This window comes from Aspergillus pseudotamarii, assembly GCF_009193445.1.
Source record: "Aspergillus pseudotamarii strain CBS 117625 unplaced genomic scaffold BDV38scaffold_2, whole genome shotgun sequence".
Taxonomy (NCBI): domain Eukaryota; kingdom Fungi; phylum Ascomycota; class Eurotiomycetes; order Eurotiales; family Aspergillaceae; genus Aspergillus; species Aspergillus pseudotamarii.
In genome coordinates, this window is record NW_022475016.1 from 453,146 (window position 1) to 468,390 (window position 15,245).

At 47.4% G+C, this 15,245-nt stretch overlaps 6 protein-coding genes across 6 annotated transcripts; 4 read left to right on the plus strand and 2 right to left on the minus strand.

The window, feature by feature from the left end:
- Positions 1–334: 334 nt before the first annotated feature.
- On the plus strand, positions 335–2,302 carry BDV38DRAFT_267249 (acyl--CoA ligase; the record flags this gene model as incomplete). Its single annotated transcript, XM_032056555.1, has 4 exons — positions 335–1,395; positions 1,467–1,755; positions 1,886–1,989; positions 2,065–2,302. The coding sequence occupies 4 exons, from the start codon at positions 335–337 to the stop codon at positions 2,300–2,302; spliced, it is 1,692 nt and encodes a 563-aa protein (XP_031919332.1).
- A 1,559-nt stretch (positions 2,303–3,861) lies between these two features.
- On the plus strand, positions 3,862–4,970 carry BDV38DRAFT_233224 (uncharacterized protein). Its single transcript, XM_032053111.1, has one exon. The coding sequence runs from the start codon at positions 4,123–4,125 to the stop codon at positions 4,840–4,842; it is 720 nt and encodes a 239-aa protein (XP_031919333.1). The 5' UTR covers positions 3,862–4,122; the 3' UTR covers positions 4,843–4,970.
- Positions 4,971–5,127: 157 nt separating this feature from the next.
- BDV38DRAFT_233226 (uncharacterized protein) lies at positions 5,128–6,889 on the plus strand. Its single transcript, XM_032053112.1, has 2 exons — positions 5,128–5,678; positions 5,854–6,889. The coding sequence occupies exons 1-2, from the start codon at positions 5,517–5,519 to the stop codon at positions 6,760–6,762; spliced, it is 1,071 nt and encodes a 356-aa protein (XP_031919334.1). The 5' UTR covers positions 5,128–5,516; the 3' UTR covers positions 6,763–6,889.
- Positions 6,890–7,663: 774 nt separating this feature from the next.
- gpaA (guanine nucleotide-binding protein subunit alpha gpaA) lies at positions 7,664–8,903 on the minus strand (the record flags this gene model as incomplete). The annotated part of the gene is made up of 4 exons (XM_032056556.1): positions 7,664–7,707; positions 7,761–8,317; positions 8,373–8,715; positions 8,786–8,903. 4 exons carry the CDS (start codon positions 8,901–8,903, stop codon positions 7,664–7,666), a joined length of 1,062 nt encoding a protein of 353 aa, XP_031919335.1.
- Positions 8,904–11,859: 2,956 nt separating this feature from the next.
- BDV38DRAFT_64734 (Smr domain-containing protein) lies at positions 11,860–13,339 on the plus strand. Its single transcript, XM_032063690.1, has 4 exons — positions 11,860–12,237; positions 12,307–12,407; positions 12,496–12,746; positions 12,803–13,339. Exons 1-4 carry the CDS (start codon positions 12,207–12,209, stop codon positions 13,152–13,154), a joined length of 735 nt encoding a protein of 244 aa, XP_031919336.1. The 5' UTR covers positions 11,860–12,206; the 3' UTR covers positions 13,155–13,339.
- Positions 13,294–15,002, minus strand: BDV38DRAFT_64710 (FPP/GGPP synthase family protein). Its single transcript, XM_032063689.1, has 2 exons — positions 14,402–15,002; positions 13,294–14,337 (listed from the first exon to the last, which is right to left on the minus strand). The coding sequence occupies exons 1-2, from the start codon at positions 14,803–14,805 to the stop codon at positions 13,572–13,574; spliced, it is 1,170 nt and encodes a 389-aa protein (XP_031919337.1). The 5' UTR covers positions 14,806–15,002; the 3' UTR covers positions 13,294–13,571.
- Positions 15,003–15,245: the final 243 nt, after the last annotated feature.

The window sequence follows — 15,245 nt, forward strand, 5'->3', positions numbered from 1 at the left end:
ACCGACGTAACCGATCCCAAATGCGGGGAGAGCTCTACAAGCTTGGTATGGGGTTGGTTCCTCGGATTATGAATGGATAAAAGTGGATAAATTATTCACTTTACTGGTTCTTGTAGGAGGGGTTTGATGTAGCCAGGATTTTGGGGCAAGTTTCGATTGGAGTGAATTCCTCGGTTTGTGGCCCTGTTTCTAATTCTATATATGAATTGCTCTTGCTCTCGCTCTCCTCAAGGTTTATATCGTTACTACTTACTCTTTCTTACCATTTCTTGAACTTTTATTGGTGCCCTTCTTCTTGACTTGTTTTCTGGGTGGATTGTTTAAGAGACTCACAATGCCTTTCAAATCGCGTTGGCAGGTGCATGTCCCGGATGCGCACCTGGCTACTGTCCTGTTCACATCGCCCACTCATCCGTTGTCAAAGACGCACAGGTGCTTCTCTGAGGCCGCTCGTCCTGACACGCATTATTTCACCACCCATGATTTCCGACTATGGTCGAAGCGGTTTGCGGCGGGATTGCACAAGGCTGGTCTCCAGCCAGGCGATCGGGTTTTGCTCTTTTCCGGCAACGATCTCTTCTTTCCCGTTGTCTTTATGGGGATCATCATGGCGGGAGGTATCTTCTCGGGGGCCAATCCTACCTATGTCGCAAGGGAACTGGCGTATCAGCTCCAGGATAGCGGCGCAACTTACCTCATTTGCGCTGAAGGGAGTCTCGACACTGGTATTGAAGCGGCGCAGGTAGCAGGATTGAGTCGGGACCGGGTGTTTGTTTTTAATAATGCCATCTTCGATGGGCGGGGGGAGGGTAAGATGGGTTGTCGCTATTGGGGTGAACTGGTGGCATCCGCGGAGGAAGGCAGTCAGTTTGTATGGGACGACCTATCAACTCCAGAGAAGGCTAACCGTACCCTCGCCTTGAATTATTCCAGCGGCACGACGGGGAGGCCCAAGGGCGTGGAAATCTCTCACAAGAACTATTGCGCCAACATGCTCCAGGCTAACCAATCGTTTTATCTCAACCCGGACTGGAAGGACAAGAATGCCAGGGCTCGGTTCCTCTGTTTCCTGCCGATGTATCATGCGATGGCCCAAAACATTTTCATTGCGAATGCATTGAAGCGTGGGGTTCCCGTGTACATTATGCCCAAGTTCGACTTCATCAAGATGCTAGAATATACGGAGAAATTCCGTATCACGGACCTTATTCTGGTACCTCCTGTGGTGGTTGCCCTAGCCAAGCATCCTGCGGTCAGAAGCGGCAAGTACGATCTTAGCAGTGTCGAGGGGATTGGCAGCGGCGCAGCGCCCCTGGGAAGAGAAGTCTGTGATGAAGTGGAGGCCCTCTGGGAACCTGGACGTGTCAATGTGAAACAGGGCTGGGGGATGACCGAGTACGTTGTGCCTCCTATTATATCTACCAATGAAGCAGCATATGTGAGCTAACACAGAAGTTTTCCCAAAGGACTACATGCGCTATACTTGGCTGGGACCCCACCGAAACAAGTCACACAGCGTCAGTTGGAGAGCTGAACCCCAATTGCGAAGCAAAGATTATGGCCGACGACGGGGTCACCGAGTTAGGACGTAACCAACGGGGTGAACTCTGGGTCCGAGGTCCGAACATTATGAAGGGTTATTGGCGAAACCCACAGGCCACAAAGGAAACCAAGACGGAAGACGGATGGCTGAAGACTGGAGATATCGCGTATGTGGACGATCAGGGGAAGTTCTACGTAGTTGACCGGAAAAAGGTACGTCGTATGACAAATAGCTCCCAGTTGCCACATATGGCAAAAAAAAAAAATTAAAAAAAAAATAGGGCAGCGTTGCACGCTTGCTTCTAGAACCTATGCATGCGTTGACTGACAAATTCTGCTCTAGGAACTGATCAAAGTGAAAGGCAATCAAGTCGCACCGGCAGAGTTAGAAGCCCTCTTGCTGGAGCACCCGGCAGTAGCTGACGTTGCGGTCATTGGAGTCTCGGTGTAAGTATTATATTTGCCTCCACAGAGATTGATGAACGACCAGGAGCAGCTGATAGACTGACTATCGACGAATAGGAACGATGACGAGCGCCCTCGAGCATATGTAGTGCTAAAGCCTGGACAAAGCGGCTCCGCACAGGATCTTATCGCATTCATGGACGGGAAAGTCTCCGCGATCAAGAGGATCACTGGCGGGGTAGTCTTCGTTGATACAATCCCTAAAAACCCCTCAGGCAAGATCCTGCGAAAGGTCCTACGAGACCGCGCTAGAGAGGAAGTGGCCTCAAACCCGAGTATCACCGCAAAGCTATAGGTCACACTCTATTTTGCCTCTCTCCAATTTTTTAATATTTTTTTTTCCTCGCCTGCGGAGCGACAGGCCCAATCTAATGTAAATCTAAGCTTCGGTGACCTGATTGGTGGGGCAGCCGATTTTAGCATGCGTTAAGGACCTGGTTGTTGGGTCGAACGGGCGAGGAATCCTGAATGATATATTTGATAGACGAATCTGAGTGGATCTAGGTTCGCGTAGTGAATTCCTCTTAAATTTTCCTGCTGTCAAAAGGCCACGAAAGGAGGTCGACGCCACAGTCGATCACGCTGTTTACCGCCACACTGAAAGCATTCGGCTCTTTTTCCCTGCGCCAAGGGTAGATCTAAGATACTAGTGCGTTAGTAGTGTCAAGTAGGTGCAGGAGTGAAAGACATGATGACCCAGTGGACACCAGCACAGGCGCAATCTGATCTAGAGTTCTTGCCGAGGAAGGAAACACAAGACATTGGTGAGAAGAGGAAAGTTTCAGGGGAACAATCATCTCACCAGAAGCTACCACTCCAATAATAGAAGAAGGCAAGGGATCGACCCGTCATACCATGGCTACCTGACGCGAGACTAGTACGTAGGTTTATCCTGTCATTGCGCTTGCTTTATGCGAACCGACTTGGATCTGCGCGGAAGCAGACGATCGGATGATGGGCTGAGCTGAGAAAGAATAACAAAATAAATAATGTAAGAGAATAACGATGGTGGATACTTAACATTAATACAGAGTACTGTATTCCAAAATTGCATCAATATCGAAGTAACGAAACTAAACGGGGTCACGAGGCGGGTTTGCACCTTTCCGAATGGGGAACAGCTCAATTACCGGCTGGCACTTCAACTGTAATGAATCTGGACCTTTGGACAATTACCCTCCCAAGACATGCATTTGATGGAGCGACTGAACCCTCTCCACTCCACTTTCTACTTCCTGTTGGTCTTACGCCGTCACCGTCGACTCAGATCGAGCCGCAACACATTTAGTGCCGGTAGCCAGCCTTATTCATAGTCCTTGGGAGACGGTGCCCCTCGCTAAGTCCGCCTAACGAACTAGCGGGAGAAGCTCCTCTCTTGAGCCGGCAACTGCGCAGGTGGCGCTCTTTCACGGCAGCTGAACTCACCTTTCCTGTTGGCCTTGTTGCCGCATTCTTGGTCTCATCTGGCCCTCTAGTCGTCGTACAATGGCGGGTGGGCTCCAGTTTACATGGGTCTTGTCCACCGCTTAACCTCGCGTGGCTGATCCTCACGCAGCTGGACTGGAAGCCGCCTCGTACCAACTACCTACCAAATTGTGCTTCAAAGAATGGCTGCATGACGCAGGGTTGGATATGTGTGCCTGCATGGTGGAGTCTGTCATTTTATTTCGATACTTTTAGAAAGTAGCAATTCCCTCACTGGGTCACTCCGAGACGGAGTATTATTTCTTTTCCATCCAAGTACCTCTGGAGGCCATGGCCCAGATTATAAAGATCTCTGTATACCGCTCATAGCTCTTATTTGCAAGGTACAAGCTCAATATCGTCTCTACATCTATATCTCTCTTTTTTTTTTTTTTTTTTGCTTCGTTCTCGCTTTCTATCTATTTATCTAACTCTCCTGGTTCTGCCCGTTAATCGAGCATATTTAACTTGTTAACTTGGAACATTGAAAACCAACTTATTGCCTATTTTGGTATAGAACGCCTCATACGGCCCATCTCCAGTACTGGACATACAGACTGTTGAGGAATAAGTGATCTACAACGTCGTCAACGTTCAAAAGAAAACGCGCTGAGACTCTCCTTGGAGAAAGGAGACAAAGAGACACAGGCAATGGGCCATGAGAAGGACAACGACGCCGTGAAAGACATCCATGTTCTTTCGTTCTGGATCTCCTTCACCGTCGTCTCCATACTGTGCATCCTACTCTTCGTTCAACGTATCAGACGACGACATCTGGGTTGGTACGCACCGCCAGAGAGGCAAATGGATCCGCGACTCTTTTCTTTTTTGCCAAACGAAAAGCGTGGTGGCGACGAGGAACTAGCTGGTCTAGTGGGCCACGGAAAGACCTACTATCCAGGAGACCCGTCGACCTACGGCGTAACCGGACTCCCTTCAGCCTGTGATATTCTGCTGCCCCTGTCCCGCTCGACACATCTACCCTCGAGTGGTTATCTTGCTGCCGTTCTAGGCCGCGAACGGAGTGTCAGCACTGCGCAATCATATCAGCAGGCCCAGGCACCTTGCGTTGTTGCCCCATCCGAGCTGAGCCCCAGCTCGGGAGATAGTCGGCCTTCCACCGCTGGGAGGGACGCTGGGCGCAGCAACGGGTTTTTGCCCACGGAGGGATCTGGATTATTTGGATCTTGCATTGAGAACGCCGATCCACCGGCTGGGCCACAGACACTCGACGCGCAAGAATTTTCCGGGATGTTGGCCCAAGAACGGACATGTTCTGTCCTGAAGCGCAACCAGATTGTCCAACACCTTTATGATGTGGATGAAGGAGGTGTTCGCACGTATAAACGGACCATGCTCCATTACAACTAATCTTGTTTGTGTGCGTTCATTGGTCTTTGTTTTTTTCTTCTTGACTCTCCCTTCTACTACTTAGTTCGGGTACTATTTTTCCCTTCACATTCCATTGGAATTCCAGGTCATTGAGGCGCATGTTTTTTTTTTTTTTTTTTTTTTTTTTAAAAAAAGATGGTGCCTAATGGGTGGCGGATTGTTTACATCCAGAATTATTTTTTTTATTTTACTTCTGTTGATGACTGATGACGAGTTAATGATGCTGAATTCATGAAATCTAAACTAACTCAGTTCAACACGTATGGGACAACCACCTCCCAGGCCCTCTTAGCCCGCATCACCAAGGGACCTATCGTAGATGACTCTTCCTTCCAAAACAACTTGAATAAGTATGGAAACCACATGACCCAATAGCTATGACGAAGTCACATGCCCCATACATATCGAGCTTAGTCATCCCCAATAAACGGCCATGATTGCTCGATAGCCATCTGCAATAGTTCCCCAAAGAACAAGCCAACAAGAAATCGCAGCCCAACTCCCCTCACTCGAACCCCACCTTCAAGCGCGGCGAGAAGCAAGAAAACAAAAAAAAAAAAGCAGAGCGAGAGAACATAAAGAAGGGAACAGACCGACAGGAAGCGAGAAAAAAGAAGCGAAAACACCGGGCGCAATAATAGACAGAAGAAACCATGACAATAACAACATATCCCGGGGCCTTGACCTCCGACCCAAATATCACGAATCTATCTCTATCTCGACTACTCGCCCGTCTGGAACATAATTTGCTCTCGTCCTATGCGGACTTGAAGCCGCTACGTCGGTCGGAGTATCAACGTATGAGAGTGGGAGCTGTGCGTTTATCTTTTTTCCCTTTCTCGTTTTACTTTATGGGCTTCTTTTTTTTATTGGAAAAGCTCCGTGTCGGCTTTGCTAGCTAGCTGTGACTAGTAGCTATGCTAGGTTTGCGGTTGTAGCTTGACTATCTGGGCTTCTGGCACAGCTCATGCTAACACAGCCCAAAACTAGAATATAGAATATGCCCGTGCTACACTCCAAGAATTAGAACGGAGTCTCCCGCAGGTCAAACCAGTTGACCGTCGTCATGAAATCCAATTGGATATCACGCGGGACCGTCAGACCCTGAAACGGTTACAGAGTGTACTAGATCAGCTAAATTCTGAGGCGGAGATAAAGCTCTCCGCAAAAGGCGGGCAGGTGCTGCCCGGTGCGGAGGGGATTTACGAGGATGAGGACGAAGAGTCAGTGGACGGGGAGGATTTACTCGGGACACCAGAGGAGGGCAGTACACCCGATGAAGGACAGGAGATCGGCACAATAGGAGAAGGGGCGGAGGGGGCGGAGGCTGCTGCGCAGGAGGAATCAAAGGCAATTCCTGGGCAGAGCCCTGAGTCTCTGTCGCATGAGATGGCGGCAACGACGGCGACAGCTGATGCTACAGCCACCACTACTACAGTTTCGCCTACGCCAACGTCCACCTTACGAAACCGACATAATGGCCCGACAGACCTCCCAGCCACAGCAACAGGTTCCTCTTTACACGGATACAACACCTCTACACAGCCATCTGCTTCCTCGACTGCTAAAATACAATCCACCGAAGAGACACTCGACACACACCGTCGCGAACAAGAAGACATCACTAACTCTCTTCTGTCCCTTGCGACCCAGCTCAAGTCTTCGTCGCAGGCTTTCCAATCCTCGCTGGAATCAGAAAAGTCTGTGCTGGCCCGTGCCGTTGAAGGCCTGGACCGCACGACAGGCAATATGGAGGCTGCAGAACGGCGGATGGGAATGTTGCGTCGCATGACCGAAGGGAAGGGCTGGTGGGGACGGATGATGCTCTATGCATGGATCTTTGGGTTATGGGGAATTGCGGTGTTGATTGTATTCATCGGTCCGAAATTGCGATTCTGATAGCTATCTTGTGTTTATAGAGCGTTTATGTATGGAGTACTGGTGTTTGGACGGGCATCGCCATAGCTGAATTTCAACTTTCTCAACGATTTGATATCCATGTATTTTACAACGCGAGGGTTTGAATTTAACGTCCAACTCGTTCTATTTACAATCTACAGGTAAATTAATACAAACAATATATTCACAATCCTTAGTTTTGACTATGACCCAATGACCGACCCGGCATGACACATGAGAAAAAGACATGATAGTCCACGTACCCTGCCATTCCCCGTGCCCGTGGCCCTGTCATCGCTCATTGCTCCAGCGGACGTGAGACAGGCAAGATGAGTGATATAAGTACACACAAGGGCACCAAGAGATGATGGGATATCCAGCGTTCAAAACCAAAACGTAAACTAAAGAGGAAATTGAATGAGGGATAGGGTAACCAGACACGAAATTAAATGAGAATGCTGGAGGAAAAAAAAAAAAAAAAAAAAAAAAAAAAAAAAGAAAAAAAAAAAAAAAAAAAAAAAAAAAAAAAAAAAAAGAAAAAAAAAAAAAAAAAAAAAAAAAAGACAAAAAACGATATAAAAGAAAAGGCATAAATTGTTCAATGTTCAACCCGCCCTCATGGAAGAGTGAGGGAACAATGAACTGCTGCTCTGTGATGGATATCGGTGATGCGGATAACAAAGAGCTGGCTAGATATCATTTCAATACAGAAGGGGAAAACAAGGAAATTAAAAATAGACAAATGAATGTCTTCAACGCCAGGTTCTTTCAAAGATCACGAGGTATGACGAACACATCGAAAAGGAAAAAAGGAAAGAGAGAAAGGGAAATTATAAGTCACATAGCATACGGTCTAGATGTCGGATATTCAAACAGGTACTCAATCAAAGCACCCTATTCATTAGATCAGACCACAGAGTCGGAGGTTCTCCTGGATGATGATGTCTAAACCGATTATTAGTACAGCGCAAGTAGATGGATGATATGCGGCAACTCACCATTTACTGCAGCCATGACGAATCGAATTTGTGTAGTGTCAGTGGCACACGTAAAGTGCGTGTAAATCTGCTTCTGCTCCGCTTGGTTGAGGGACACGAAGCGGTTGAGGATGTAGTCACAAGCGGCAGCATAATCGGCACCACCCTCATAGTCAGGGAAGTAGTTCTTCATTGGGCTGACGGGCAGCTTCTCCTTGAAACGATCGATCTTGTTGAGGAAGAGGATGATGGATGTCTTGACGAACCACCGGGAGTTGCAGATGGAATCGAACAAAGTGAGAGCTTCCTGCATACGGTTGACGGTCTCATCTTCGAACAACAGCTGATCGTACTCGGAGATGGCGACCAAGAAAAGGATCGTGGTGACATTCTCGAAACAGTGGATCCACTTCTTCCGTTCGGAACGTTGGCCACCGACATCGAACATCCGGTATGTCAGATCGCCGATGATGAATGTGGTCTCAGTGATACCAGTAGTCTTGACACGGGAACGGAGTACATCCTGGTCCGTAGGGAGATAATCGGGCTGGGCAATGCGCTCAATGGCATCAAAGTAGCTAGAACGATTAGCAGGCTGCTAGAGTTTGGCCAACTGCATCGGCAAGTACTCACTATTTGGCAGAGTCGTTCAGTTGGTATTCGCGAGACCTCTTGAAACACTCCTGCACACCGCTGTCGCGCCACAGGGCTCCAATCGCATTTCCGACTTCCGGAGGAAGGTTGTCGCCTTCGATTTGAGCGGGCTGCATGAAGATGGTTTGAACGTGGTACTCGTGACGGGCATCCTCAAGGGGCAGTTCCAAAGATTCCATCGCTTCCAAAATGACTCGCATCGACTGGACCGTGTTACTGTAGATAATTTCCTTGAAAGACTCTCTTTCGTCGCGCGAGTATCCACCCTCATGGATCAGTTTCATTTGCTTCAGAATTGTCGACTTGCCAGACTCTCCCGCTCCTGCAGAGAAATGGTCAACAAAGCGCCTAACATACGACGGTGAAAACTTCAGGTGGGATCGGTTGCATACCGAGCAAAAGCATCTTGATTTCGTTGCGCTGCATCATCTTGTCGCGTTTAAGCTGGTTTTCGATCTCCTCGTTACGGGCCTTCCCCTCCTTATCCTCGGTACTCATTCCGCAACCCATGTTGGCGGTATATAATCGTGACTGGTGACGTTCAAAGGTTTGTCCAAAGTAAGATAAGGTGACCGGCGTTGTATTGTATTTGAAGGAATCTATTTCTTTTTAAGAAAGATAGGTGTCAGCGAAAGGCAGCACTTTCCACGTTTCGAAACCAAATGGTTGATAATTCAAAACGTGCTCCAACACGAGGTGACCCAAATTCGACGGAAACTATCGCGTAAAAAAAAAAAGAAAAGAAAAAGAAAAGAAAAAAAAGAGAAGAAAGGGAAAAAAGAATTAGAGAGCCAGCTACTACATTGACGTAAGGAACAGTAGTGAATAATACATCGAGATCACCAGTTGATATAGTGAGGATAGTCAAGTCGGAAGAAGGGCCAACAACTCGTTGAAGGCTGAAGATGAGGCTACTCACCGGTCAAAACTTATCCCTCGAAGATCGAGATGATAATTTTTTATTGCACTCAAAAGTAGAAAGGATTAAACGATTGGGATATAATTCCGTGTGGTATTATTGCAAGGCCGAGTGACCACAAACGAACGGGAGTAAGGGGGAGAAAAATTCGATTATTGGAGCGCGGTCTTGAGACGGGGCGGAAAGGAGGTCAAAAGGAAAGTGAAACAAATGTTACCCCGATGCTGACGAACACAAGAATTATGGCGTGCAGGATGGACGAAAAAGCAGCGACCACAAAGATTAAAAAGACTATTGAAGGGGAGTAAATCCTTCACCACTCGGCCTGCTGGAACCGATAAAGTGATTGATCGAAGAAAGAGGAACGAACAGAAGGAAGAGAGAGGCTGAGAAAGATGGGCGAGGATAAGCTCAGGCAGGTAAGGGGGCTTTGGGGGAGAGTTTGGAGGGGGCGAGAAAGAAAGAGGCGAGCGAGTCGAGAGACCCAAAAAGGAGTGGGAAATGGGGATGGGTCCCAACTTGGAACTTACGGGCTGTAGGTAAGTCTGACCAGCTGCCGGAGAAGGCTAAAAAAAAAAAGAAAAAAAAAAAAAGAAAAAAAGAAAGAAAGAAAAAATTGGTTTTCGGTTTTCTTTTTCCTTCTGGAACGCTAGCAGATGGTAGAGGACTGGAGCAGCAATAGGGGGGAAGTGGGGGGTTTGGTTTGGTAACAGGTAAAGCTATTAGAATTCAATTTTCTCATTCGCTGGAAGGGTCACGAGAAAGAGTGGATCTATAGTATTTCTCTATCCAATCACTGCATCTAAGCAACTATCCCCTTTTTAACGAGTGACTCTAAGGTTCTTCTGCGATCAAAGCACCACCCAGGTTTTTGTGTATCGGATTTCTTGTATGATTGCAATTACGATTTAGGGTTATAAATATACATACTCCGTATATTTCTTCATTCCGTAAGCTGACATTTCAGACGCTGGCCTGATGCAAAGTCCAATAGCATTGCGAGGAATACCGCCCCCATCGCAAGGCAAAACAGAGGAATCTGAAGCTGAGGCCTTTGAGACCTTGCCGTGTCAGGTCTAGTAACTAGTCAGGTGTCTCCTGATCGTTACTCTAACTGGAATGACTTAATTTCCGGGTCATGCAGATCTATAGTACAATGTCCGACTGTATGACATAAGGGTACTAGGCATAAGCATTGTCCCGAGCTACTCTAAGTAACTCATTCGCGTAATAATTTCGATGAGGATGCGAATTTCTACTAGCGACAATGATCCCAGGAAACTTAATTAAACAAAGGTGAAAAGTATCTTAGATGAATCCTACTCTTCTAAAGATGCTGTGCCAAACCACCAATGTCCTTTCAATGCTCCGATGACATACATAGTGGGCATTTTCAGTTTCGAAGTGCCGCCACCAGTGGAGATCTGACACCATGGAATGGCCTCAGATCGCCAGGCACAAGTTATGGATTCCTGTAGTGTGCAAAAGTCCCAACTTTGAAACTAGGTGTTTGACTTCCACGTTCCCGGAACCTTTGGTCTTCTTCTTCTGTAGCTTATCTCTTGTACTGCGAATGTTTCCTTTACTCTGTCGGTTAAGCCGACAATATCTCTATCGTCTAAAACTCGTGTGGAGATTGTGGTACTGTAAGTACTCTGTAAGTATTTTGGCCCGAAGTGCTTACAGGATGTAAAAATATGTATATCGTACAGCATTAGTACTGTATTTGTAAACTCCACTTTCAACTGCCGTTGATCTTCCATCTCTCCGCACAACTCTGAAGAGGAAAATGTCAACAAACGGTGGCGTAATCCTTTTTTCCCATGAGTGTTATTCGGCCATCTGTCCTGCCTTCCGTACCAGAGCGTCTGAAGTGTTCCATCTGCGTTTCACACTTTATCTCCCTGTCTCACAACCTGATATACAAGAACTTTGCATTACTTCATGCGAAGAAAAAGCCTACTGTGGCGTCCTCCATCCATGGCTCTGCAATATGACTAATCCTTGCGCTCCACTCTCTAGTGATTCTAGTTAACTTCTTTGCCGCACACTATGCAAATGCTGTGTGCAATCACGTTCCTAGATAGGGTGTGATATCGCGAAAACTATGGGTCCTAAGCAAGACTATTGAGGCCGGACTTCAGGTACTAAACCATACTTCCTCTGGAGTAGTACTGTCTCCCAGATGTGGGTGCGTACGAAGTATGAACACTGAAGAAAATACCAATAATGGATGGGGTTAACTATGTGATCCAGAAAACCAATATACATTTGGTACTGCATCGGTGCATGACTTAATATATCGATGGCAGGAAATGACTTGGTTCGAATTTTGCTAGACCCTGAGTCCTGGGTATCCACACTGAAGAGTAAGCAAACCCCAAAGCTAGATATGCGACGAGTTACCCACTACTACCATTAATCATCAGAGACAGGGCAAAACGACTTCGCATACGGAGTACTGTGTACACAGTAGTTAGTGTTTGGTTAGTCAGTCATATTACCTAATCTATGAAGGAGCAGATCAAATTGGGATACGGCCCATAATTGCGCCAATCTATCCAATGGTTCTTGCAATCTCAATTTGTGTATCCCCTCGGCGACTATCCAATGGCCGGCACAGCCTGTCCTTGATCCCTAGATACAATTGAGCCAACCGATCGCTGTTGAGGTCCACCGTGCAAGGTACTACGTATTAGTACACAGTATGGTTTGCGGTTCCGCCCGTGGATTTTAGGGCTACCGCCTTCGATCCCCGATCCGATCTTTTTCCTCCTCTTGTCTCAAGATCTCTCGTACAATTACCCACTTGAGCTGGATTTTTGGTTTCATAGATCTGTTCATATTACTATTATATTATAGATTATTGATATATCAATTTGTCCGCCGCCAAAATGCATGAAATGTCCCATATGGGCCCTCGGGGTGAGACCCTTTCTCAAACACATCGCCAAAACCACCAATGCCTAACTAACAATCTTGCAACACGAACAGCCTTCAACCACGAGCAAAGCAGCGACGCGGAAGCTGAATATGATCGCCTCCGCGGCCTAGCCCGCGAGGAGGCTCAGAAACGCAACTCTTGCTTCCAACGGGTGTGTGCGCATCGCATTGTTCCCTCCAAGGCCCTGACCTGACCCAAGCCAATGCGACTAATACTCAACGACGTTGTCGGAACAATAGTCTCAAGATGCGTACTCCGAAGGTGATGGCGCAATGGCCAAGGAACTGTCTGAGCAGGGTAAAGCCCACGGTCGCAAGATGGCAGAATACAACAAGCAGGCATCCGAATTCATCTTTCGTGAGAACAACGCCGAAGGACGCGTGGAGCCCGATACGATCGACTTGCACGGTCAATTCGTAGAAGAGGCGGAGGAGATTCTTGAGGAGCGTATCAAATATGCTAGAGAGCATGGCCAGAACCATCTGCATGTGTAAGTTATGAGGTTATTTGTCGGTTTTGCGTGGGGTGTTAATTGACTTGACTTAGCATCGTCGGCAAAGGCAACCACTCTGCCAACCACGTCCAGAAGATCAAACCCCGTGTTGAGCAAGTCTGCCGCGAGCTCGGTCTGCAGTATGCGACAGAAGAGAATGCGGGTCGCATCTATGTCAATCTCACCGGCGGACCGGCTGACATGTCCGAAGTTCCGGCGCACTCTGGTTATGGTCAGTCGCATGGTCAGTATCCCGGCCAGCAGCATCACCAACAGCCACAACAACAAGACCAACAGCAGCAACAGCAACAACAACAACAACAGGACCCCGTCGAGGAGATGGTCAACGCGGTTCTCCCACGTGTGTTGCGCAAGCTGGAGAAGGCTTGCTGTGTGGTTATGTAAATATTATGGGATTGGCCAACACTTATGTTCATGGCCACCATGCTATGAAGGATCAGACAACCTTCGATATAATGTTACGGATATATAATCGTTGCAGGGGACGAAAATGCCCGGCTTACGACTGGGATATTTACATGAGCGCTTGGATTAATATACCCAGAGTGTTTAGATTCTCGCTTTACCAACTAAGTTTATCAAATCTTATCTGCACAATTTATCTTCACCAAATGTGATAAAATCGACTATGCTAAATAGTGACATAAACTGATCGGGCAGACACAGCCGAACATATCCTTATGCTTATCTTTACCAATTCGTTGTCCAGTCTTTGCAAGTGCTCAAGACACATCCAAGCTTAACATGATACCGAAGCATGGACGAGAATGGTGGAAGGACAAAAACCACAATAGAACCGGATTAATTATCTGGCTTTCGAACATCTTTAAGAGTAGACTCGGTTATCTTATCAAGAATGGCACGTATCGTCACTCTATTGTCGTTGCCTTCAGGTTCCTTGCTATTATCACTTGCCTCTATCTCGGCTATAAGCGTCAAAGCTTTATCGCGTAAATCCCGGACAACATCCTGTGTGTGTGCAAAGCTTCCAGTGCTCTCCATGTATTTGACTGCGTATAGTTTGACCTCCTCATCCTTAGTTTTCTGCTTGAGGATATTGATGAGCTGGTGATTACTCGGGTCGGATCGAATGCTGTGAATGATGGGAAACGAGAATTTCCCCTCCGTGAGATCCTCGCAGAGACCTTTGTTTTTAGTGTAAGTTGTATTGGACAGATTGAGGTAATCATCACAGATTTGGAAGATCAGTCCCAACACATTGACTAAGCTCACGCAGTCCTTCCCCGTATTGCTCTCGGCCTGCATTAGCTTTATAGCTAGTCGGAACAGCCCACCGGTCTTATTTCCAACCATCTCGAGGTATTCCTCTTCGCTGGGGCAGGTGAGGGTGTCTCGCCAGAACAGATCCATCCCTTGGCCGCGATGGAGGTTCAATAACTCTTGAACGTAAATATCAATCGCAGCAGGATTGTTCAGCTTTTGAACCTCTTGGAGGGCCAAGAAGTAAACATAATTCGCCGAATTGATGGTCTGAGCTGTTCCGTAAATATTATGAGCTACCGGAACTCCGCGACGAAGAATAGAACAATCTTCAACATCATCGATCCTACAAGAGTAAGCAACAATTAGAGTGGTTCGAGCTGGTCCGAGTGGTATGAGGATCCACCTACAATAGCGATGCTGTGTGAAGCATAGCTACTACTTTGGTGATAATAGCCAAACTCTCCGTGGGGACTCTCAGCCATTCATTGAATGCGTTGATGAGCTGCCGTCGTATATCCTTGCCAGGATGCTGCAGCATGTAATCATAGGGACCTAATACAATCATCTCGTTCTCTGGCGACCACTGGCCATCTTTATATTTTGTGCCATCTAGGCTAGATCGATTGCGAGTGTGTTTGCGCCGCATGTTGGTGTTCGTCTGTAGTTGATCGCCCTTTGTTTCAGGAATAGCCGCGAGGCTTGATTGTCCTGTCACGGATGAGTTTGTACTAGCTCCGTCTGTGGCACCCGCAGAGCTAGTTCGAGGGGGGATGGTAGTGGGGGGCTGCATGGAAGAAGTTTCCGACGACATTGTTCCTTGATTTGCGTCCCCATCAAGTTGCGATAGGGTGATATACTCGGGAACGAACAGATGGCAAATACGCCAGTTATTTAAACTGACCTGGCGAACTGCCAGAAGCCCCGTGATAGAGGTAAGCTCTTTGTCCTGTACCGCACAATATGAAGAGGGTGAATGCAAGAAACCTTTGTTGTATGCGGGGAACAACCCAATTAGGCAGCCTGGACAATGTGACGTCGATTCATGTGATTCGTATTGTGCCCCAATACGGTGGGATTGTGTTGGTCACATGACATGGGCCGTGGTCCAGGAACCTGGATTTTGACACCGCAAGAAACTTTCCATTTGAGTTACAGGGCCATACTCCATAGATGCCATTTCCATGGATCATGCACCCCAGGCTGCAAGGAGTATGTTGCCCTTCACAAGGGATAGTCGACTAGACAACCTAC

What these genes read in the sequence shown, in the direction of transcription:
- BDV38DRAFT_233224 (XM_032053111.1), top strand. Translation starts at nt 4,123, where the DNA reads ATGGGCCATGAGAAGGACAACGACGCCGTGAAAGACATCCATGTTCTT.
- BDV38DRAFT_233226 (XM_032053112.1), top strand. Translation starts at nt 5,517, where the DNA reads ATGACAATAACAACATATCCCGGGGCCTTGACCTCCGACCCAAATATC. An exon ending in AACGTATGAGAGTGGGAGCT is followed by an intron (nt 5,679 to 5,853) that starts GTGCGTTTATCT and finishes GCCCAAAACTAG; the next exon opens with AATATAGAATATGCCCGTGC.
- BDV38DRAFT_64734 (XM_032063690.1), top strand. Translation starts at nt 12,207, where the DNA reads ATGCATGAAATGTCCCATATGGGCCCTCGGG. An exon ending in GTCCCATATGGGCCCTCGGG is followed by an intron (nt 12,238 to 12,306) that starts GTGAGACCCTTT and finishes CAACACGAACAG; the next exon opens with CCTTCAACCACGAGCAAAGC. An exon ending in GGCCAGAACCATCTGCATGT is followed by an intron (nt 12,747 to 12,802) that starts GTAAGTTATGAG and finishes GACTTGACTTAG; the next exon opens with CATCGTCGGCAAAGGCAACC.
- BDV38DRAFT_64710 (XM_032063689.1), bottom strand. Translation starts at nt 14,805, where the DNA reads ATGTCGTCGGAAACTTCTTCCATGCAGCCCCCCACTACCATCCCCCCT. An exon ending in CTTCACACAGCATCGCTATT is followed by an intron (nt 14,338 to 14,401) that starts GTAGGTGGATCC and finishes TTACTCTTGTAG; the next exon opens with GATCGATGATGTTGAAGATT.